The sequence below is a fragment of the Lepus europaeus genome, chromosome 5 (assembly GCF_033115175.1).
Source record: "Lepus europaeus isolate LE1 chromosome 5, mLepTim1.pri, whole genome shotgun sequence".
NCBI classification, from domain to species: Eukaryota; Metazoa; Chordata; class Mammalia; order Lagomorpha; family Leporidae; genus Lepus; species Lepus europaeus.
In genome coordinates, this window is record NC_084831.1 from 16,338,847 (window position 1) to 16,361,418 (window position 22,572).

At 61.2% G+C, this 22,572-nt stretch overlaps 2 protein-coding genes across 3 annotated transcripts; both read left to right on the forward strand.

The window, feature by feature from the left end:
- Positions 1-11,925: 11,925 nt before the first annotated feature.
- On the forward strand, positions 11,926-14,257 carry C1QA (complement C1q A chain). 2 transcript variants are annotated; one of them, XM_062193156.1, is made up of 3 exons: positions 11,926-12,093; positions 12,775-12,941; positions 13,548-14,257. In XM_062193156.1, exons 2-3 carry the CDS (start codon positions 12,782-12,784, stop codon positions 14,120-14,122), a joined length of 735 nt encoding a protein of 244 aa, XP_062049140.1. In that variant the 5' UTR covers positions 11,926-12,093; positions 12,775-12,781; the 3' UTR covers positions 14,123-14,257. The 2 variants fall into 2 exon arrangements, with proteins under 2 accessions (XP_062049140.1, XP_062049138.1); XM_062193154.1 differs by having other exon boundaries at positions 11,943-12,097.
- Positions 14,258-18,125: 3,868 nt separating this feature from the next.
- C1QC (complement C1q C chain) lies at positions 18,126-20,910 on the forward strand. Its single transcript, XM_062193157.1, has 2 exons — positions 18,126-18,314; positions 20,129-20,910. The coding sequence occupies exons 1-2, from the start codon at positions 18,134-18,136 to the stop codon at positions 20,683-20,685; spliced, it is 738 nt and encodes a 245-aa protein (XP_062049141.1). The 5' UTR covers positions 18,126-18,133; the 3' UTR covers positions 20,686-20,910.
- Positions 20,911-22,572: the final 1,662 nt, after the last annotated feature.

The following is a 22,572-nucleotide window of genomic DNA, read 5'->3' on the forward strand; positions in this document are numbered from 1 at the left end:
CAAGGTGGGAATGATTCACCTGCCATGCCAGGGAGAGTGAACACTCAGGTATCAGCATATTTTTTTAAATGCTTGTCCATTTATTTATTACTTTCATCGACTTGAAAGGCAGAGCATTTGGGAGTGGGGGAGAGAGAGAGAGAAATCTTCCATCCACTGGCTCACTACCCAAATGCTCACAAAAGCCAGGGCTGGGCCAGATCAAAGCCAGGAGCCTGGACCTGCATCCTGGTCTCCCACATGGGTGGCAGACGCCTAACCCCTTAAGCCCTCACCCGTGGCCTCCCCGGGTGCACATTAGCAGGAGGCTGGATCAGAAGGGGAGCAGCTGGGACTCAGGTTGGCACTTGGATGTGGGTTGCAGGCATTGCATGGACCCTGCCCGCCCTGCGTGGGCCCACAGCACAGCTGACCGCTACCACCACCAGCAACGGGGGAACTGAGACTGTGGGATGCACACTTGCTCACGGCCAGCACAGAGGCCGCAGAGGGGGCAGTGGGTTCCCAGCCAGCCCTCTCTGCACCCCACCAACATCTCTCCAGGTGCAGACCCGGCTCCCCTCCTGCTGGGAGTCGGGGGCCCTGAGCGCACTGGCCACCTGCAGGACGTGGCCACCCACAGACCTGCGGGGGGACGCTCTTTCACCAGCATCGATCCAGGGGCCACCCCCACAGCCCCACTGGGCGGCCAGGACAGGACCTGTGGGCCTGTGAAGACATGGCCACCGGGCTCTTCAGGCTCCCAAGTCGGTGCCCTGAACGGGGGCCTGGGGAGACCATGACCCTGGTCCGGGAGTGACTTGGAACCGTGCCTGGTCTGCCCTGGGCGCTTCCTCTCCTCTCAGCCAGGGTCCATTTGGCTTCCGGAAAGCCCCTTGGGAGGAAGGCTCATCCCAGCAGCCCCCACCCCAGTGCCGGCTCCCTCTCCGCCTCTGCCCCTCCCACAGCCCCTCTCTGCCCCAGCCAAGAATCTGGAGAAACTGAGAAAGTAGGAGGGGGCCGCTGCTTGGGAGAAAGAGCCACTGCCCTGCTTTCTTCCCCCGCCCTCCATGTACCTCGCCCCCAGGCCCCCACTGGGCAACACGCACGCCCCCTAGTGGAGGGAGGCCCAGCAGCTCTCCCACGGCAACCCTGGGCACCTGCTGCCTTTGAACCCAGACTCTCTCTGCTCTCACTCTTGGCACGAATTTGACAAAGACTCTGAGCAACCGCTGTAGACTCCTGGGACAAACAGTATCTTCTATTCCATGAGCGCTTACTGTATGCTGACCACTCGGCTAAAGACATGACCACAGTCATGATGACCACAGTCATGGGAGGCGCCTTCTCTTCCTGTGCCCAGTCCATAGGTGGACAAAAAACTTGCCGGCTATCACATGGCCAGGGAGAGGCAAGGTGGGATGTGGACATGGTCTGCCCTGGGCGCTTATCCGGGAATGATGGACCAGCACAGAGCAGGGCTCGGGGAGCTGGGTCTCTTGGCGTTGACAGCACCGCTGGGACCAGCTCTGTCACTGAGGCTGGGCCCGGGCTGGAGGGAGGCCTCTCTTCTTTGCCTTTTTTCAAATGGAGGAAATCTCCACTCTATTGCAAAGGACACTACTCCCTGTTCTAGAAGTGGAGGCAGTGAGCCCAGAGACGGGGACAGCTGCCTAAAGTGTAAAGAAACCAAGAGACCTAAGAGAGGCAGACAGAGGGTCAGGGCCCAGAGGCGGGGGTGTTCAAGCTGAGCTCCAGGAATGGGACTGCTTGGGATGTGGAGGTGGGGGAGGGGCAGGCCTGGCAGAGTAACTCCCAGAACAAGGCAGGGAGGGGCAGCTGGACAGGGAGAAGCCAGGCGGGGGCAGCTGGGGCCTCCTGGGCTGTGTGGGCCCTGGGACCTGGGGATCCCAGTAAAGCTCCTGGAGGGACCCCAAGACAGCAGCAGTGATGGGTCCCACAGAAGCAAGAATTTGTCCTGGGTTTGCCATGGCACTACTCCCAAGTGACAGGGGGACGTGACCACGTGTCCATCAGTGCACGGACGAAGAAGCAAACTGTGGCATCTCATTCGCTGGGCCGTAGCTCTGCCCTAGCGAGAGAGGCGGGCGGCAGAACCGGCAGGCCTTGAACACACCAGGCAGGGAGAAATGGGCCGGGGCCCACAGACAGACGCGGTCAGATCCCACGTTCACAGCCCGGACTCATCCGGGGCCCAGAGACAGGAGGCAGAGGCGTAGTGACCAGGGGCCAGCAGCAAGGGGAGACGATGGCAGTGACAGGTGACAATGACACCACCGTCTCCACACCACTGAGCTGGGCATGTAAATTCAGATGTGGTCATCATAACACCTGCTTGGTGATGACCCGGGAAAAGCCCTGCACGCCTGCAAACCCACTCGGCCCTCACGACAACCCTGTGCCCATGCACTCTCACTGGCCCATCTTACAGACGGGAAAACTGAGAGTCAGGGGCAAAGACGCCTGTGCCATTGAGAGGAACCGGGACTCAGAGCCTAGGGGCACTGCGTCACCTCCTTCCTCCTCTGAGGAGCATCCCAAGATTCCTGCCCTGGGGGGACTCTCGTCTCACCATCGCCCTGCTGCCCCCTGACCTGCTATTTCCATGTGTGCCTCCCTCCAGAGACTGTGAGTGCGCCACAGTGGGCCCGGGCAGTTCTCATGCTGGAATTCCGGCTGGCCAGCCTGGGTGCAGAACAAGCGCCAGGGTAGTGGTGAGAGCTTAGGCTGAGGCCAGGACCCCGGGCAGCCCCTCTGGGCCCCGCCAGGATCCGAGCCACCAGAAGGGTTCTGTAAGGATGTTGCCAATGCCAAGGTCAGCCCTGAAAATGGGGCGGGAGAGGACAAGGTCAGCGCACGGCCGTTCCGTGCTGGGCCCAGCGTGTACCGTGTGGGTTGCTGGAAGCCAAGGCGGCTGCAGTGACAACAGCAGCCCAGGATCCTGCAGAGCCTGTCACGGGGCCAGGGGCTCTGCAGACAGCCACCAGGCCATCTGGATGCCAGGGCTGCGCTCGGGACAACACAGTGCCATACCCTCAGCAGGAGCGCTAGAACCTGCTGGAGGGCGTGCACCAGCCACACCACCTTTGCTGCTCTGGACCCCACCTGACTGCAGAGCTCTGGGGCGGGGGGGGGGTGCTTCTCTCGCGTCTGCAGGCATGCAGGGGCTCACATCTCACCGCCGAGTGTGTCTCCTTCAAGCCCGCGGCAGTGCCTAAGCACACCCGGCCCTGGGAGGGTCAAGAGAGCACAGACCACGGCCTTGGACTCTGGATTCCCATCTGGGTTCCAATCCCACCTCTCCTGCCAAACCAGGGATGGCCTTGCCCCACAGGGAGTGAGCTCACCATCACGAGAGGCATGCAAGCAGACGTTGGATGCGCACCTTGGCTGTCATTGCCACTGAGTGAAATCTCCCAGAAGATATCTACGCTGTATTTTATTTTGAAATTGTCAGGTGGAGATAAAACTTAGGTGCAGTGAAATGCATGGAGCTCAGTGTTACCCTTCGACCAGTTACAAATGGATACACTCAGGAAACCAGTGAGGGGTGGGGAGCAGGATACACACTGCTTCCATCACCTTGTGTCGCCACCCCAGCCGGGCATTTGGAGCAGCATTAAGACCTCCCTCGGGACGCCCTCACCTGCTTCCATTCATGGTACCAGCTTCCTATAAAAGCACATCCTGGGGGGCAGCAGTTTGGGGACACGGAGTGCTTGAGTCCCTGCCACCACCTGCTGGGCCGGCATCCCATATGGGCACCAGTTCAGGTGCAGGATGCTCCACTTCCCATCCAGCTCCCTGCCAAGGCACTGGGAAAGCAGAGGAAGGTGGCCCAGGTCCTTAGGCCCTGCACCCACATGGGAGACCTGGAAGAAGCTCCTGGCTCCTGGCTTCGGATCAGCTCAGCTCTGGCCATTGCGGTCATTTGGGAAGTGAACCAATGGAGTGGAAGACCTCTCTCTCTCTCTCTCTCTCTCTCTCTCTCTCTCTCTGCCTCTCCTTCTCTCTCTAACTCTGACTTGCAAATAAATAAATCTTAAAAAAACAGTTACAGTCCCAGCTGTTTCGGAGGAATTGGAGAGGGTGGACCGGAGGATGGAAGATCTTTTTCTTTCTACCTTTCAAACTAAAATGAAATAATCCTTTTTTAAAATAAATGACACAGGGTGAGGGCAATTCTTAACGGAACAGCGAGGTGACTCCGCACCAGTGGCCTTCCCACCAGGCCCAGACCAAAGATGAGGGGGAGCGAGCATTGGAGGTGCGAGCTTTTAAAGAGGCACTCACTCTCAGGGCCAATTCTGCCCTTAGACCCTCCTGAGAGTCAGCGCCTCCTTACATTTGAGCCCTGGAGACCTCACCGCCCTTACAAAGTCCAGGCATGAGAGCTGGGGAGAGGTCAGGAGCAGGGTGACCACACGCCTACATGGCCCACCGGGGAGCCCCCCCAGGGGGCAGGGCCTCTCCTGAAGCTATGGGCAGGTCTTGATTCTCTCTAATGAGTTCCTTCGTAGGGAGCACCCACCATGTCAGACACCGCACCTGCTATCCAGCCCCCACTAAGGCTCCTGAAGCAGAAGCCACAGGCCAAGGTCGTCCAGGTGAGTCCCCTGGCGCTCAAATTCAGAGCCTGTTTCTCCCTCAGCCTCGTCTATTGCAGCAAGACTGAAGGTGCACTGGGACTGATGTGGAGCCCGGACCCTCTACCGCGCTGACCGCCAAGCCCCGCCCCCTCCCCACACACACCTGGAGGACACGGCCGTCCCCCCTCCCCCACCTCCGGGGCTGCAGCCAGCACTTCCGGCCCCGACAGCCCTTCCCAGGAGCTGTGAGGGGTTCATTTGCATACTACAGGTTCATTTGCATACTACTTAGGAAAAGCCTTCACTTTTCCCACCTGCAGCAAACTCCAGGCTGATTAGCTCTTCCCACATTGGAGAGTTAATTACTCTCCCGCGTAGAGCCCGTGTTTATTTGTAATCAGCGGAGGGCGGCGGGAGGGGGAGGAATGGGGCAGAAGCAGCTGTCATTAGCCCGAATTCCAGAGCGGCTGCAAGGTGGGCAAACGAGGGAGGGAGGGCGGGCTCGGAGTGCACAGCCCGGCTGGGCCGGGTTCGCGCCGCCCTGTGACCCCGTGTGCCCTGGGCTGGCCCCGGGCTTAGGGGCGTGTTGGACAGAGGCCCACAGCAAGCATGGAAATGGCCATGCCCGAGACGCGAGACCCTGGGACAGGACGCTCCCAGGGCCACCTGAGGACGGGCTGGTAGAGAGGGTCCTGGTCCCCGAGACTGGGGGCCGGGCGGCTCTGCTGGCACAGGGACCTGGGCTTTCGGTGACACAGCGGCCCCTCGATGGGTGGGCGTGGCAGCAGTAGGGGCTCATAAAAACGGAAAGTCTCTTCTTAGAGGTCAGAGCCACGCCCGGACGCCAATGCTGGACTGGACCCCAGCCCCTGCGGCCCCCACCCAGCAAGCCCAGCCTTGCCCCCTCCCCCAAGGCCTTTCTCTGGGGCCTTCTACCCACTTGTCAAGTGCCAAAGGATCATACCAAGGTTGGGGGGAGGGCTCTGCCGACACACCGAGGCTGGAGGGACCCCCACCAGTAGTCGGGGCTCCAGAAAGGGTCGGACCGGGTGCCTGGGTGCCCCAGGGCCCCGTTCCAGATACAGAGGCTCTAAGCAGCCCTGCAGATGCGTAGGTGGGGCACAGCCCAGCTCCCCCAGGTGACTCTACCCCACAAGAACCCCAGCTTTGGTCCAATGCCCCCATCATTTTTACAAATGGGGAGGCTGAGACCCAGGACAGCGATCTGTGCAGGGACACTGAGCACTGAGAAGTGAACTTAAGTCCCCAGAAGTGTAGGGTGAGCCGGCGCCACGGCTCACTAGGCTAATCCTCCGCCTAGCGGCGCCGGCACACCGGGTTCTAGTCCCGGTCGGGGCACCGATCCTGTCCCCGTTGCCCCTCTTCCAGGCCAGCTCTCTGCTGTGGCCCGGGAGTGCAGTGGAGGATGGCCCAAGTTCTTGGGCCCTGCACCCCATGGGAGACCAGGAGAAGCACCTGGCTCCTGCCATGGCGGCCATTGGAGGGTGAACCAACGGCAAAAGGAAGACCTTTCTCTCTGTCTCTCTCTCTCTCACTGTCCACTCTGCCTGTCAAAATATGAAAAAAAAAAAAAAAAAAAAGAAGAAGTGTAGGGTGGAGAGAAGACCCCAGGAGGCTGCTTGCCATGGCCCCGGTGTGGGGTTCAGGGTCGGGGAGCTGGGCTGGGGTTCTCGGCCCCAAGGAGGGCGCTGAGGCTCAGGGAAAGAGGAGCCTCCTCCCCCGACTCCTCCCCACCCTGCTTTTGTGGGGGAGCCTCGGGGGTGGAGTCAACAGCAAGAATTCTCTTAGTATAAGTGCTGGGGAGGCGGGCGGCTTCAAAACATTCATGGAAAACGTGTATCCTGAAAATCTATGCGCAGAGTTCAAAACATTTTTACGCTAAAATTATTCCCTTTGCCACGAGCTTTTGGAAGCTGTTGTTTATCTGAAATTTAAATTGAGCTGGGAATCCGGTGTTTTTTATTTGCTAAATCCAGCAACCCCTAGACCCACGCCCTCTTCACCGCTCTCAGCCTGTTTTTCTTTGAAAATGAACCAGTGGGGCCAGCGTTGCGGTGCAGCCGGTGAGGCCGCCGCCTGCAGTGCCAGGATCCCAAATCAGCTCCGCTGCTCCACTTCTGATCCAGCTCCCTGCTAACGCGCCTGGGAAAGCAGCGGCAGACGGCCCACATGCTTGGGTCCCTGCCATCCATGTGGGAGACCCAGATGGAGTTCCTGGCTCCTGGCTAGTACCTTGCCCAGTCCAGGCTGTTGCAACCATTTGGGAAGTAAATTGGCAGATGGAAGATTCTCTCTCTCTCTCTCTGTCACTCTGCCCTTCAGATAAATCTTAAAAGAAAAAATGAACCAAAACCTACTCTGTAAGCTTAACGAGTAAACTGAGTGAGAAAGATGCGTGTCAAATGCCTGGAGCTGGCAAACACGCGGTTGGAGTCCCTGCAGCCTCTGTGTGACCTCTTTGCCGGCTTCTTCCTGAGCTGCGGATTTGGAGCCACCTGCAGGCTGCCCAGGGAATGGTGACCCCGTGTGGGGAGGTAACTCTACCACCCTGGCTGTGTGACCCTGGGTGTGTTACTTGCCCTCTCTGAGCCTCAGTTACTGCATCTTGTAAAAGGGGTGCCTTCATAGCGCTACCACCCTGGGGTTTGTGATGGTCAAGTATGACAGCGTCTTAAGTACCCAGTACAGAGCCCTGCACGCCCCTGATCAGTCCTGGGAGCATCTTGCAAATTTACCAAGACTTCAGCTTCCAAATACCCCAGAGAGGGCAGTGCTTATCCCAAAGACACCACAGTGGTCGCAGCTTTCTCTGTCCAATCTGCTGAGCCCTCCTGCCTCTGTGAGCCCTGGGGAGCTTGGCAGGCATGTTCCAGAACCCGGGCTGCACCCCCAGCAGGTGGCAGCACCACCTCCAGGTTGGCTCCCACAGCTGCTCCGTTTGTTTCCCTAACTCCCTTAATCCCCTTCCTGCAGCTCACCTGCCTGTGTGGTGGCTGCCAGGTGCACCTCCCCCCAGGGGTGCTCTCCCCGCAGGGCACCGTGGGCGCCGAGCTCCAGCTGAGGCCGGGGATGAGGGTGTGGGGGGGAACTTTATTTCTTCCTATTTTTTCTTCACTCTCCTTGGAGGCTTTGCCCTGTTTTGTCTTACTTTTGCTTTTTCGTTCCCAAACTTATCAGGTCGCGGCGCCAGCCCCTGAGTGGCAGGTGGGGGAAGAAGGAGCAGGTGGGAGTTTGGCTTCGTGTCCAGCGCGTGCAGGGGCCAGTGCTGTGGTGCCCGAAGCCCCGCCCCTCCCAAGGCCCACTGCCACCGGGGTTTCTTTTTCTTTTTCTTAAGATTTATTTATTTATCTAAAAGTCAGAGTTACACACAGAGAGAAGGAGAGGGAGAGAGAGAGAGAGGGAGAGGTTTTCCACTTGCTGGTCCATTCCCCAATTGGCCGAAATGGACGGAGCTGTGTCAATCTGAATCCGGGAGCCAGGAGCTTTTTCCAGGTCGCCCACGCGGGTGCAGGGGCCCAAGGACTTGGGCCATCTTCTACTGCTTTCCCAGGCCACAGCAGGGAGCTGGATAGGAAGTGGAACAGCCGGGGCTAGAACCAGTGCCCATATGGGATGCTGGCACTGCAGGCTGCAGCTTCACCCGCTATGCCACAGCTTTACCCACTATGCCACAGCACCACCCCTGCACCAGTGTTTCTAGGTGAGACCGGGAACCCCAAACTCACGCAGTGTGGCTCCTGCCAAGTCACACAGCACGAGGGACACAGGCACTGAATTGAGCCCAGGCTGCCTTCAGCCTGTGACTAATGAGGGACTTTATCTGTGAGGAGGAAAGACGGGCGAGAGCACCCATGGCAGCCTCCCCCAGCCCCCCAGGCGCCCCCCCCCCAGCCCATCTTACTGCGTGGTGAGGACGAGAGAGGAAGGAGAGACCCACGGAGCCTGAAGGAGACTGAGCCGATCCCCTCCACGGGAGGAGGGAGAGTGGATGAGGCCAGGCCCCGGCTTGTCTGTGTTTTGGGGGGTGCGTGTGGAAGAGGGAGTTCCGGGCCACGGAAGGAAGAGGGTGTGAGGGTTGGTGTAGATTCTGTGCCCCCGTGCGGTGTTAGGACCGTCCCAGGGCCGGCCGGGCTCAGCGCTTGCATGTTCCCTGCAGCTTTAGTCATCAGAGTCGAGGTGACCCCCCAGGGGGAGAGGGGACGGACGAGCCGTGACGAGCCCATGCCATGAATCCTGCTGCATGGTATGGTCGCAGCCACGTGCGAGGACACGGACGCACAACCCAGGCGGGTTCAGGAAGGAAGCAAGGAGCGAGCGAGCATCGTCTACCCACACAGAGTTGGAGGAGCCACGGCTGCCGAATGGGCATCTCAGCTTACCTAGGGGTGGGGGAGGGGGCGTGGAGCCACCTGCTGGGGGGCCAGCACCCATCTGCGATCTGCGCTTGACCCTGCAGTGGGACACGGGCCGTGTGCGCCGCACGCAAAGCATGGAACATCGCACTCGGGGTCTGTGCAGCTTACTGCATGCAAATCACACGTCAACGGCCTTTAATGAAAACGACGGCAGAAGCTCAGAGTGGCATTACACACACGTGTGACTCTCCGCACTTGGCCGAATACGAGTCAGAGTGGGAATAGATCTTTATCAGGCAGGGGACGGGGCCGGCCCTCTAGGCCCTGCGGGAGCCTAATTCTGGCATGATCTTGGTCACGGACACCTGCTCCTGTCTACGCACCCCACCAGGAGGGAGACTCCAGTCTAACAATTCCATTCCTTTGTGTGCACAGGATGGGGTGGGCGCGCCACTCAGCCGAAGAACAGGGGATCTGTCCCGACCTCAGAACCCTGGCTGCAGGGGCCCGCCGAGAAACGGGAAGACGCGTCCCTGACATCCTTCTCCAGCCGTGAGACTAGCCATTCCCAACACCTGCTCCACGGGCTGATTTTCGGAACCCCGGTCTTGCATGAGACACGAGTCCACATGGACTTTGAGTAATGCCCACCTTATGTCTCGGTTTTCCTGCGACTCCGCTCTGAGATCTTGACCTTGCAAGCCTCACAGGGGTCTCCCGCCTCCCCCACGAGGCCGTGTTCTGGAGAGATGGGACCAAGCGCCCGTCCCGACGGCCTGAAGGTGTCCCAGTGGCGAGAGTCACAGGGCTACCGCTGACCCACTTTCTTTTTGCCGCCACACTGCACGCGTCACTCCTGCTGCCTTTTATTCCTTGGGAGGTGCCACCACCCACACTTGGAAATGAGGCCAACAGATAAGCGGCGTCCTTTCAAAGTCAGATTCCAGCGGTGTGTGACAAGCCCTCCTGAGGGTCACCTGCCACTCGGGGGACCTCACTGAGTGTTTGCTGTTGGTGAGGTCCCGCCTCTGTAAAGACAGCTGGTGACCGGTGAGAACCGATAAGGTGCAGATGATCTTTGGCCGAGATGCAGATGGGTTCCCGCCGGTAGGGAAGACAACGCCACGCTTTAGCGTTTATTGCCTTATAGAACATTAGCCGGTTTCCTATCTCACTGAGCGATCTCAGGAATATTCCAGAATCCTTGTTGTTTCTACTGCAGTTCTCTGTCCGTGGGCGATTTTTTCATCTTTTGTTGAACAAGCTTTGTTAGCCTGCTTCACTAATAAGCTCCAATAAAATAAAATAAAGCCACCCTCCTGGGCTCGCTCTCACTGTATTTCTGTAAGATCTGGGAGTTAATATTTTTGACCTGTCCTCATGCCAACCCCACCCCTTGCTGTGTGACCTTGGGCGAGTCTCTTTGTCTCTGGTCCTTGGGGTTTTTCTTGTTGTTAAAGTTTATTCAGTTGTATTTATTTGAAAAGCAGAGTGACAGAGAAAGAGAGATCTTCCACCCGCCAGGTCATTCCTCAAATGCCCACAACTGCTGGGGCTGGGCCAGGCTGAAGCCAGGCACCAGGGACTCCGCCTGCCTCCCACATGGGTGCAGGGACCCAAGGACTTGGGCCATGACCTGCTGCCTGCCAGGCGCATTAGCAGGGAGCTGGACCGAAGGGCGGAGCAGCCGGGAATGGAGGTGGCGCTCTGATAGAGGACGCCCGCGTTGCACCGGTGGCTGAATCCATGGCCAAGCAAACACCCTTAGTTTCGTTCCTCCTCCCCCTCCCTCTCCTCTTCTTCCCCCCCCCTCCTCTTCCTCCTTCTTCTCCTCTTCCTCCCCTTCCCCCTCCTCCTCCTCTTCTCTTCCTCTTCCTCCCCTTCCTCCTTCTCCTCCTCTTCCTCCCCTTCCCCCTCCTCCTCCTCTTCTCTTCCTCTTCCTCCCCTTCCTCCTCCTCCTCCTCTTCCTCCCCACATCACCCTCTTTCTGGCAGAATAATCCTCAGGAAAAGAAAACAGCAAGTGCGCTCCCGGGAAGCAGCAGAACGCCCCCGCCGGTGTGGACCCAGCAGGCTGGCCTCCGGTCTGGGAGCGGCAGCGTCTCACCCTAAGGAAGAGTGGGCAGGGTCGGAGCCGGCAGTGAGGACGTGCGCTGTGCTGACAGGTAGTGAGCTGCCCGTCTGTGAGGGGGTGTAGGCAACAGTTCTGCCCAGGTGGTGGACGCCACAGACTGCTGTTTCATTAAAATGTCCATAGACGCTAACCATTGCACACTCACCATGTGCCCAGTGTTTTGCGGGTGCACATCATTCAAATGTTCTATAGGGGCCGACTGTGGTGCAGTGGGTTAGGCCTCCGCCTGCAGTGCCGCCATCCCATATGGGCGCCACTTTAAGTCCCGGCTGCTCCACTTCCGATCCAGCTCTCTGCTACGGCCTGGGAAAGCAGTGTAAGATGGTCCAAGTCCTTGGGCCCCTGTACCCGTGTGGGAGACCTGAAAGAAGCTCCTGGCTCCTGGCTTTGGATCAGCCCAGCTCCAGCAATTGTGGCCATTTGGGGAGTGAACCAGCAGATGGAAGACCTCTCTCTCTCTCTCTCTGTCTCTCTGTCTTTCTCTACCTCTCTCTGTAACTCTGCCTTTCAAATAAATAACTTTAAAAATAAACAAATAAAATGTTCTGATAATCGGATGAGGTAGAACCTGTTGTCCCCATCTTACAGATAAGAAAACGGAGGATCCAAGAAGTGGATCGCTTTCCCGGGACACGCTGGGACCCTCGCTCCCCCGCTGTCCTTTCTTCTTTGTGGGAACACTGCTGCCTTCACCACCATGACAAAGTCCTGCCGGTGACTGCGCCTGGAGGGATCCCTCTCCGCCCCGCCCCCACGCCCACGCCCACACCAGCCAGGCTGGGACCGGACAGCGGATGCTCTTGTCTTGCTGACGTCTGCTCAAAATGTCCCTGGTGAGCTGTGGCCCCTGGGGAAGTTGAGGGGGAGGTCCGGAGAAGGGCAAGGGAGAAGGGATGTGAAACTTGGCCCCCATCCCGCGCCACCCCTGCTGGCTGTCACGCCAGGGTCCCTGGGCAGAGGGCAGGAGCATCCAGTCCCAAGTGGACAAGCCGAAGGCAGGTGAGGCCGGAGCCCGGGAGGGAGGGGCAGGGCAGCTGGGTGGCTGGTGCAGGCGGCCACGAAGCAGGCAGAGGCCGTGGCTGGCTGGCTCTGGGCCAGGCCAGGGCTGGGGTCGGGCAGCTCGGAGTCAGCACCCAGAATGGCTCAGGGGAAGGGACCTCAACCCCCTAGGGCCAGGCCTGGGGGAGGCGAGGAGTGAGGCGGGCCCACAGTTCCTGGGCCTTGATCCCCCCAAACTGAAGGAGCTGGGAAAAGCCTCGAGGTGCCGGAGCCCAGGAGGGGGCCGTGGGGGACAGCGAGCCCCCGGGTGCAGAGCAGTGAGCAGGCACCGGTGTCGCAGTGTGTCTGCACAGCTCCGCCACCTGGACGTGAGAGTGTTCATTAAATAAGGAGCCAACGCTCGATAAATATTTGTTCAATGAAATCGATCAGCCATGGGAGTGTGTGAGTGTGTGCGCCCGGGGAGGGGGGGGGAGAGGGGAGACGTCCACCGGGGTCTCAGTTCTGGAGGGCGCAGTGGGTGCTGCGCTTGTGGCCGGGGCCGGGGCTGAGTATGACCCTGCGGCTGTGCCCGGTGCACGCGTGTCTCCGGGTGCGGCTGCGGTTCTGGGTGTGTGTGCGGGAGAGGGGAGCGGGGGGACCGAGAGGCGCCCCTCATCGCACCTGTGTCTCCGCAGGCACCACATGGAGACCTCGACATGGCTGCTGCTGTGTGTGCTGGCCACCTCCCTGAGCTCTGGGGTGACCCAGGGCGTGTGCCGAGCCCCTGACGGCAAGGACGGGGCCGCGGGGAAGCCTGGCCGACCCGGACGGCCGGGCCTCAAGGGCGAGCGAGGAGCGCCCGGTGAGTACTGAGTAGCCTCCCTCTGCACCTGGCCTCCAGGTGTTGGCGTGGGCGTGGTGCTGAGAGGCAGGAGTCCCTGTGGGCCCCCCACAGCCCCTTCAGTTTGTAACTGGCCCTGGGGGTGAGGGGGGAGTCCTAGCCAGGCCTCTCACCCCCCCACCACTGCCTCACCCTTCTCCTCCAGAGAATGGGTTGCTCGGAGTGGCTCACGTTCTAGAAAAAGCGCTGAGGGTGACGGAAAAGGGAGGAAATCGGGGCAGAGGGAAAGGAACGTCCTGTGGGGTCCTCGGGGCCTCCTGGGTCGTGGCAGACCAGATGGCTGGGCGGAGACGCTGGCAATCACCTGCGCCCAGGCATCGGGGTAGGGGTGGCACGGCGGGGGCAGGGCTGCTCCCGGGTGGTCCCCTGGCGGCTGCCTCTCTCCCAGGTGCCGGCTCACACTTCTCTGCATTTCACAGCAGAGACCCAGAGAGGTTGAGACACCTCCCTTAGGTCACACAGCCAGTCAGAATCCAGGTCTTGAAGGCCCAGGCGCTCCCCTGCGCTGCCCCATTCAGGACTGGCAGGCGCCCGACTCTCACCTCCACCTGCCCTTTCTCCCCTCAGGGGCCCCCGGCATGCGGACGGGCATCCGAGGCCTTAAAGGAGACCCGGGAGAACCCGGCCCCCCCGGGAGCCCTGGCAAGGTGGGCTTCCCAGGGCCCAGCGGACCCCCAGGCGACCGCGGCCCCCAGGGCTCCAGGGGCCCTAGGGGCAACCCAGGGAACATCAGAGACCAGCCCCGACCGGCCTTCTCCGCTGTGAGGCGGAACCCCCCATCGGGCGGCAACGTGGTCATCTTCGACACGGTCATCACCAACCAGGAGGAGCCGTACCAGAACCACTCGGGCCACTTCGTGTGCGCCGTGCCCGGCTTCTACTACTTCACCTTCCAGGTGGTGTCCAAGTGGGACCTCTGCCTGTTCATCGTGTCGGCCTCCAGGGGCCAGACGCGCCGCTCCGTGGGCTTCTGCGACACCAACAGCAAAGGCATCTTCCAGGTGGTGTCGGGGGGCACGGCGCTGGAGCTGCAGCGGGGGGACAAGGTCTGGATCGAGAGGGACCCCGCCCAGGGCCGCATCTACCAGGGCACTGAGGCCGACAGCGTCTTCAGCGGCTTCCTCATCTTCCCGTCGGCCTGAGCCTCCGGCTGTGCCCCCCCCGGCCACGCCCACCACCCCTCGCTGTCGCTGAGCTGTCGCTGTCACTGTAGCCGTGGCCACCGGCTCCTTCTCAGAGCTCCTCCTGCAATAAATGTTCAGCCTCCGGCTGCTGGGCCTCTGCTCCGGTTGCTGCCCCAGGCACTGGGGGGAGGCCCGAGGGAGGGAGAGCAGGCCCGCCCTGAGCGCTTTACCTGCTGTGTCCAGCAGGCTCGGGTCCCCGTGCCGCGCCTGCACCCTGACACCTGTCACTCCGTGGTCTCAGTTTGTACCTCTGTTGGCAGCGCCCACCTCCGAGGGTGGCCTCCATAGAAGAACACTGGGACGGGTGTGGGGCTCCCGGGAGCCTGCGGGAGTTTGGGCTGCCTCGTGTTTACACCCCAGCCCTGAGGTAGGAATTGGAGGCCCATTTTGCAGATGGTGAAACTGAGGCCGGGGGAGGCGGGAGGCCCCAGGCGCCAGGCCAGTATCTAAGGGGAGGAGCTGGGACCCCACGCCTGCTGGTGAACACACTCCTTCCGGTGTTTACCCCTGCCCAGGACAGCTGTACCCAGGAATCACACAGGTGCGACTCTAGCCCCGGGCCAGGAAGGCGGGTCCAGGAATCAGAGAGGAAGTGTTTGGCCCAGGGGCACCCAGCACCCTCCCTGCGGCCTGGGGGCCTGAGCCCAGCCCTGGACTCTGCCCAGCAGACACGGAGGCGGGGCGGCCTTGACCACTGGTGGTGCTGCCCCAGGGCCCCCGCAGTCCCCTGCAGGGGCTGCTCCGAAGGCTGCCTGGGGCGTGGGGGAGGGGAGGAGGCCAGGATGGCAGCCTCGACACGGTCCAGGGCCTTGTGCCGTGAACACATGAACACGTGTGCACACACGTGAACACATGTGTACACACATCAGTCGCAACACATGTGTATGTCACACACATACACCACAGCCACACACAGGATCACACATGCATACACCACAGACACACATGAGCACATCACAGTCATGTGTGTGCACACGCATGCGTCCACAATGGCCACACACATGTACATACATGCACACACCACATGCACGTGTCCATCAGTCACATCCATGCATATGCCATGTGTGGTACCAGATATGCACATGTGTGCTTCAACCACACATACATATACCACACACCACACACACATGCATACATGACACTGACTCACGTGCACACACTACAATCACACACACACATACGCACGCGCGCTGAGCGATGCCTCTGGGCTCACACCAGCCCCCTCCCCCCACACACACACTGGGGGTGCCCAAGCTTTTGTCCCAGCACCCTTAGCACCAGACATCCGGAGAACACCTGCGACCCCTCTGAAGTCCCCCCCAAAGACACTCATACCCAGGGGTGCAGTCCCCTCACCTGCCACGTGCATGGCCTTAGACACGCTTGTGTTCCCGTGTGAGACCCGGATGCAGATTTGGCCTTGACTTCTGCCCAGCTCAGCCATCTAGGGGTGAACCAGCCGATGGAAGACATCTCCTTCTGTCTCTGTCTCTCTAACTCTGCCTTTCAAATAAGTAAATAAATCTGCTTTTTTTTTTTTTTTTTTTTTTGGACAGGCAGAGTGGGTAGTGAGAGAGAGAGACAGAGAGAAAGCTCTTCCTTTTTGCCGTTGGTTCACCCTCCAGTGGCTGCTGCAGCCGGTGCATTGCGCTGATCCTAAGCCAGGTGCTTCTCCTGGTCTCCCATGCGGGTGCAGGGCCCAAGGACTTGGGCCATCCTCCACTGCCTTCCCGGGCCACAGCAGAGAGCTGGCCTGGAAGAGGGGCAACCGGGATAGAATCCGGCACCCCAACCGGGACTAGAACCCTGTTTGCCAGCGCCGCAAGGCGGAGGATTAGCCTGTTGAGCCGTGGCACCGGCCATAAATCTGCTTTCTAAGAAGCACTCGTGCTCCCCCATGCTGACCTCCTCACGCCTGCACCCACACGGGGCCATCCTCAGAGTTCTAGACCTCAGGCCACAGCCCTGCACCCAGCTCCAACTCCCCCTACTCCCCCCCCAGCACACACCTGGGGATCCCCGCGGCCCTGCGCTCACTCCAGGTGGGCTGTGCCCGCGCCTGCCTGTCTTTGGGCCACTTCTCTGAGCCGGTGACACTCAGGTCCCCACCAAACACAGGAGGACACCGAGGCTCCGAGAAAGGAGCTGCTCACCCAGGGTCCCTGCAGGACTAGCCTGCGAGACGGGAGGCTGGCCGGGCAGACCCCAAGTGGCTCCTTCACAGCCATGCAACTCGAAGAAAATGTCGGGGCAAACGGGGGTCCCCGAGTCAGGCCACGGAAGGGCCTCGCCTGCCTCTTCCCCAGGCAGATCTCGGCCCCAGCCCCAGCCCGGACCGGGCAGGACGGCTGAGCGTGGGCCGAGGCTGCCACCTGCTGGACAAGGCAGACCTAAGCGCAACAGCCATGAGGACAGAGGATGGGAGCCAGTGCCGGCCCCACCCGCATGATGCACATCTGTCCAGTCTGCTCCCCTGGCCCCCAGCCGCCCAGGGCCTTGCCCGATGCTCCACAGCCCTCACACCGCACGACAGACGGGGACAGTTGGGGTCGCCACTCAGCGAGGCAGGCGCTGAGCGCTGGACTCCAGCTGGCGCCTGCACGGGGCTGGGCATTGTGCCTGCAGGATGCACTGCCCCGGGTCATGTGAAGGAGGGATCCAGGTTCAAGCTCAGGGCCACGGAACTGCTCCCCAGGAGTCACACGGGCAGCAGGAATGGGGGGAGGCTGGGACCCTCTTCTCCCTGCAATCCCATCTGAGAGGCAGGAGAGGGGAGAAGGTCTCTCAGCTCTGCCAGCCTGGCAGGGACTGGCAGCCCCTCACCAGAAAAACAGGCTCCAGGAGCAGAGGTCGGGGTGCCCGGGGTTAGCTGGGGAAGGCAGCCATGATGGGAAAGGTGAGATCAGCAGGGAGACAGGGCTCCAGCACAGGAAGAGCACCAATGCTCAAAGCCTGCCCCATATACAGAAGGAAAGACTGAGGCCTGGAGAGCCAATGATTCGCTAAAGGAGACAAGCGAGCAGCAGGGCTGGGAGGGGAGGCCGAGGCTGCTGGCTGCTCTGGAGCAGCCTGGCGCCACCGCACAGCTGGCCCCTTCGGGACACCCATCACCATGTATGGCACCTGGGATGGGACATGGACGTCTCCGAGCCCTGTCCTCCTGCTCGGCAGGTGCCCACGAGGCTTGTTCCTGGGGACAGCAGAGCAGAGGGGTCAGAGCGAGGCTTTGGACTCCGACAGGCCGGGCAGCGCGTGGCTCCCAGCCAGGACTCCTGTCTCATGGATCGGTTTTCTCGTTTTACCGGCCGAGGCGGGGGTGGGAGGGGGTGGTTACAACTTCGTCCTAGGACGCAGGGAAACAACTGAGCCTCACACAGGGCTGCCACTGACAGGCTGGGCCTGCCTCGGTGGCCTCTTTGGGCTGGGGGCTTACACGCGCACGCACACACACGCGTGCACACACACGCGTGCACACACAGCCGCCCTTGCAGGCAGTGGACATTTCTTCATTTCCGTCCCTGTGGACCAGGCAGGGACAGGGAGGGGCACAGGGTGTCGCTGGGGTCAGCCTGGCTCAGCACCCGAAAGAAAGTGTGGAGTCAGGACAAATTCCGAGAAAGGGGATGTGGGAAGTGGGGCGAGGGGCGGGGCGGGGGCCGCCCAGCCCTGCCCTGGGCAATCCGGGTTCCGGCCACCCTGACACGGAGTCCTCCTGCCTGGGAGAGGGGACGCAGGTCTGAGGACAGCTCGGTGAGCCAGCCAGAAGCTCCCCGCCCAGGTGAGGAGGGGCCTCCATCCAGGGGACACCCAATGCCAGCTGCTGAAGCATGGCACCAGGGACGGCTTGGTTGGCGTATCCCAAGGGGGCTGGGGCGGGGGCCACGGGGTGGGTCCGAGGACAAGCAGGGCACCCGGGGAGCAAGGCCAGGTGGGCCACCTCCATGCCTTCCCTGTCGCTCCCTCCCCAGCATGGATGTGGGGCTCGGCTCCCAGTCCCCGCTTGGGCTGCACCTGCTGCTGCTCCTGCTGGCCTTGCCACTCGGAAGCCAGGCCAGCGCAGACTGCTACGGCATCCCGGGGATGCCAGGCCTGCCCGGGACTCCCGGAAAGGACGGGCACGATGGGCTGCCAGGGCCCAAGGGCGAGCCAGGTGAGTCTGCTGGGGGGAGGGGCAGGGGCACGGATCCGTCCGAGCCAGCATGGAGGCCGGAGCCCCGGCCCCCCAGGCAGGAAGTGTGCTGCCTCCTGCCACAGCTGCCACCCCATGGCCGTCGCCTCCTCTGTCCTCAGAGCCCGGCTTCAGGCCTCCCTGGAGCCCCACCTCTCGGCATCTCCTCTTCCTCATCTGTGCCAGGGAGTGGGCTGAGCACCTGCCGGGCAGCCGGGACCAGGAAGAAGCCTTGGTTAACCTGCACAGGGCTCTGCGTGCACTCACCCCACGGAGGTGGCAACCCTGTGCCCTGCTCTGAGGCCAAATCCCGCCGGGATCGATTCCCCCTCATTTGGCCAACGTCAGAGCCTGGGCTCAGAGAGGTTGAGCAACTTGTCCGAAGCCGCACAGTGGAATCCTGTGCACCTCTGCCCTCCTGCTCGCTGCCCCCTCCAGTCCACCGCTTGGCAGCACCATGACGGGTGAGAGCCAGGGGCAGGGCCAGGGTCACCGGATGCTTCTGCGACCCCGCGTGCTCTCTCCTGCTTGTCTCCCAGCGCCTCTCAGGATCTCTTCTGTCCTGGGCTCAGAGGGGAGGTCGCCTGCTCAGGCTCAGCTGACCTGCAGCCCAGGTCCCACTCAACACTCCCAAGTCACACGGGGTCTGTCCCCGATGGGGCTGCACACACATCCAGCCCGAGGGCCGGCAGGGGTGGTCAAGGAGGGCTTCCTGGGAGAAGAAAGCAGCGTCAGACGTTAAAGATGGGTGTGGTTTGAACAGAGGCTCAGTCCATCAGTTCATCCAGGATTCAGCTGGACTCGGGTTCGAGTCCCGACTCCACACCGGCTATGGCCTGGGGCCGTCTCTGGCCTCAGCTCCCTTCTCTGTAACATCAGGGAAGTTGAGCCAGACCGGCCGTCCCAGGGGCTGCGAGGGGTGGGGGAGCTGGGGATTGCAGCCCCTAGCCGGTGGCTCCCACGGGTCTCCCCACAAGCTTTCCCATGAGCCAATGCTGGCGGGGGCGGAGCCGGCCCAGGAGTGCAGGGTGTGGGTGTCCTGGGGGCTTTGCGGTTCGGGAAATGTCAAGGGACCTCGCGACAACAAAGGAGACAAAGTGGCTGAGACTTGATTCAGGGCCGGTGGGGGGTGTGGAAACCTACACGGGATAAAACCCTGTTTGGGAACACACATGTACACATGCGTGTGAACACACACACGCACAAACATGTGCGCACACACAGGCGTGCAAAACCGGCGCAAGCTCCGTGGACTGCGAGAATGTCGGTGCCCTGGTTCCGATTTGTCTGTTAGTGACACGCGAGATGGGCCAGCAGGGGAAACCCAGTCTCTTTCCTCCCCCCAAGTTCCTAGGAAGCCACCATCATTTCCAAATAAAAATTTGCACAGATTACAAAGCCGAATTAGGCCAGAGGCCTCGCAGGGGCCGCCGCGGGCTCATCGGGGCTTCCTAGGAATCGCGAGCCATCTTGGGATACGGGTGGAGCTTGGACTTTTGGCTGCCCCCCACCCATAACCCCCCCCCTTACTTGGCGCAGCCACCCGCGGCCCCCCCTCCCGTCTCGGCCTACTTCCTCCGTGACAAATGGCGGAGCTGAGCCAAGAGGCGAGGTCAGAGGTCAAGCCCGTGGGGGAGGCAGGACCTGCCTCGCCTTGGGCTACAGCCTTGCTCCTGCACCCCTCGGCCCGAGAAGACTCCAGAGACCACACACTGCGGTGTGTCCCGAGGACACCCTAGGGTCCCTCTGGCCTGTGCCCTGCCCTCACCGCCTTCCTGCCTTCTCTCTCTACCTAGGAATCCCAGCCGTCCCGGGGACACGAGGACCTAAGGGTCAGAAAGGAGAACCGGGCACACCTGGCCACCCCGGGAAAAACGGCCCCATGGGAACCTCGGGGCCGCCGGGGGACCCTGGCCACAGGGGCCCCCCTGGGGAGCCGGGCGTGGAGGGCAGGTACAAGCAGAAGCACCAGTCGGTGTTCACGGTCACTCGGCAGACCGCCCAGTTCCCAGAGTCCAACAGCCTGGTCAGGTTCAACACGGCCATCACCAACCCTCAAGGCGATTACGACACGAGCACCGGCAAGTTCACCTGCAAAGTGCCTGGCCTCTATTACTTTGTCTACCACACGTCACACACGGCCAACCTGTGCGTGCAGCTGTACCACAACGGGGCCAGGGTGACGGCCTTCTGCGACCACATGGCCAACGCCAAGCAGGTCAGCTCGGGCGGGGTGCTGCTGCGGCTGCAGGTGGGCGATGAGGTGTGGCTGGGCGTCAATGACTACAACGGCATGGTGGGCACCGAGGGCTCCGACAGCGTCTTCTCCGGCTTCCTGCTCTTCCCCGACTAGGGGCACAGCTGTCCCAGCCCCTCAGCTGCCTGCAGCCTTGCCCAGGCCTTTGTCCCCACCTGATGAACTCCTCCTCCAGGAAGCCCGCCTTGATCCCCTGTCCTAGGAGTTCTGTCTCTAAATTCACTCCTTGTACCCAATACCTTCTGGCACCCTCACTGGCTTTTTTCAGATCTTGAAAGAAGCAGGGGGAAATAGAAAGAAAAAATAAATCGGTAAACATGCCTGGCTGATTCCTCACTGTGCGTTCCTGGGATGCTGCAGCTTTAGCGAGGCCGCGGCCACCCTTGGCTGCGGGGCTGGACTTGGGGTGTCTCGCTGGTCCCCAGGGGCTGGCTGCCGTCCGGAAAAGCACTGAGCTCCCAGGTTCACGTGAGCGCGTGCGGTCTCCGGGCCCCTGCTGGATTTGGGGTGCATTTGCCACGGACCGGGTGTGGACTCAGTAGGCTCAGGCAGACAAAGCTGATGGGCTGGATGAATGGGTGAATGGGCAAATGAACCACTAAAGACAGAGCAAATGGATAAAAAGTCGTAAAGAGGCCTCCCACAGCCCCACGCCTGCCACGCCACTGGCATCCCGTACCAGAGCGCTGGTTCGAGTCCCGGCTGCTCCACTTCCAATCCAGCCTCCTGCCAATGCACCAGGGAAAGCAGTGGAGGCTGGCCCAAGTGCCTGGGACCCTGCACCCACGTGGCAACCTGGATGGAGTTTCGGGTTCCTGACTTCGGCTTGGCCCAGCCCTGGCTGTTATGGCCACTTGGGAAGCGAACCAGCAGATGGAAGAGTTCTCTCTGCCTCTCTGTCTCTCCCCCTTTTTCTTTCTCTCTATCGCTCTGCCTTTCAAAATAAATCTTGTTTAAGAAGAGTCATAATAGCTAAGACCTACTGAGCACTGACTATACACTAGGCATTACGCTAAGTGCTTCACGTATAATAACTCGTTTAACAGTCATCGCCGTGCTCTGAGGTGGGCATGAGTGGATGGGGGCACGAGACAGAGAATTGGCCCCCGCCCGTCTGATACCCCAGAGTAGCTCGCAGATTCTGGGGGCCCCAGAAGTTCATCTAAATCCACGGCTGCCCACAAGCCCCCGAGATTTGGCTTTGAGGCTATGGATGGGGCCCAGCTGTGCCCAGCTGCCACAGCCCCTGAGGCCCAGGGAGGCCTCTGTTCGCTGGCTCAGGTGCAAAAAGATAAAAGGCATGATTCCTGCACAGGCTTGGGATGCCCGCGGCAGAGCATGGAGGGAGCCTGGGAGGGGCTGGTCCACGGGTCTGGCTTCTCGGTGTGGTTCCCGGAGGCCCTGGCTGGGGAGGGGGGCTGTCAGAGCAGGGGCTCCAGTGAGTGCTTCTGTGTGGTCAGGGCCCCTCTGATGCTGGCCAGCCCGCAGGAGGGCCAGAGAGAGAGAGAGAGAGAGAGACCTATGCCGAGGGAGAGCAGGTGTCGAGAGCCAGGGCCCCAGCCCGCCTCACAGAGCCCGGACGCCTCTGGTGGGGCAGGGCCCAGGGCACTGGGCACAGCCTCCGCTGCTCCCCCAGCGTCCGCCACTCAGCTGCCCACCCGCTCACTGGCCTCGCAAGGCCACATGGGTACCACTTGCCTCTCATGTTGCTTTAGTTTACAAAATCAATACCGCGCTTGTGTAGCCGCAGCGTCAGATCAGAACCCCGTGCCCGGGAAGCAGCGGCTTCTTTATTTTCCATGGCTGTTTCCTGTTGTCGTCCCTTTGTCGGCAGAGGTAGGCCTTTTGAGAGCACCAGCTGGCCCGCCATGCCGGGAGCAGTGGGGGGAGGGGGCTAGGGCGGGTTGGGGGGCTGCGGGGGGGACGGAGCCAGGACCAGATCCTCAGGCTGGGAGGAGTTCGTAATGCAGGGAGCTGAGGGGT

Coding starts and splice junctions, on each gene's coding strand:
- C1QC (XM_062193157.1), top strand. CDS start 18,134: ATGGATGTGGGGCTCGGCTCCCAGTCCCCGCTTGGGCTGCACCTGCTG. Junction 18,315..20,128: donor AGGGCCCAAGGGCGAGCCAG/GTGAGTCTGCTG, acceptor CTCTCTACCTAG/GAATCCCAGCCGTCCCGGGG.
- C1QA (XM_062193156.1), top strand. CDS start 12,782: ATGGAGACCTCGACATGGCTGCTGCTGTGTGTGCTGGCCACCTCCCTG. Junction 12,942..13,547: donor GGGCGAGCGAGGAGCGCCCG/GTGAGTACTGAG, acceptor TTCTCCCCTCAG/GGGCCCCCGGCATGCGGACG.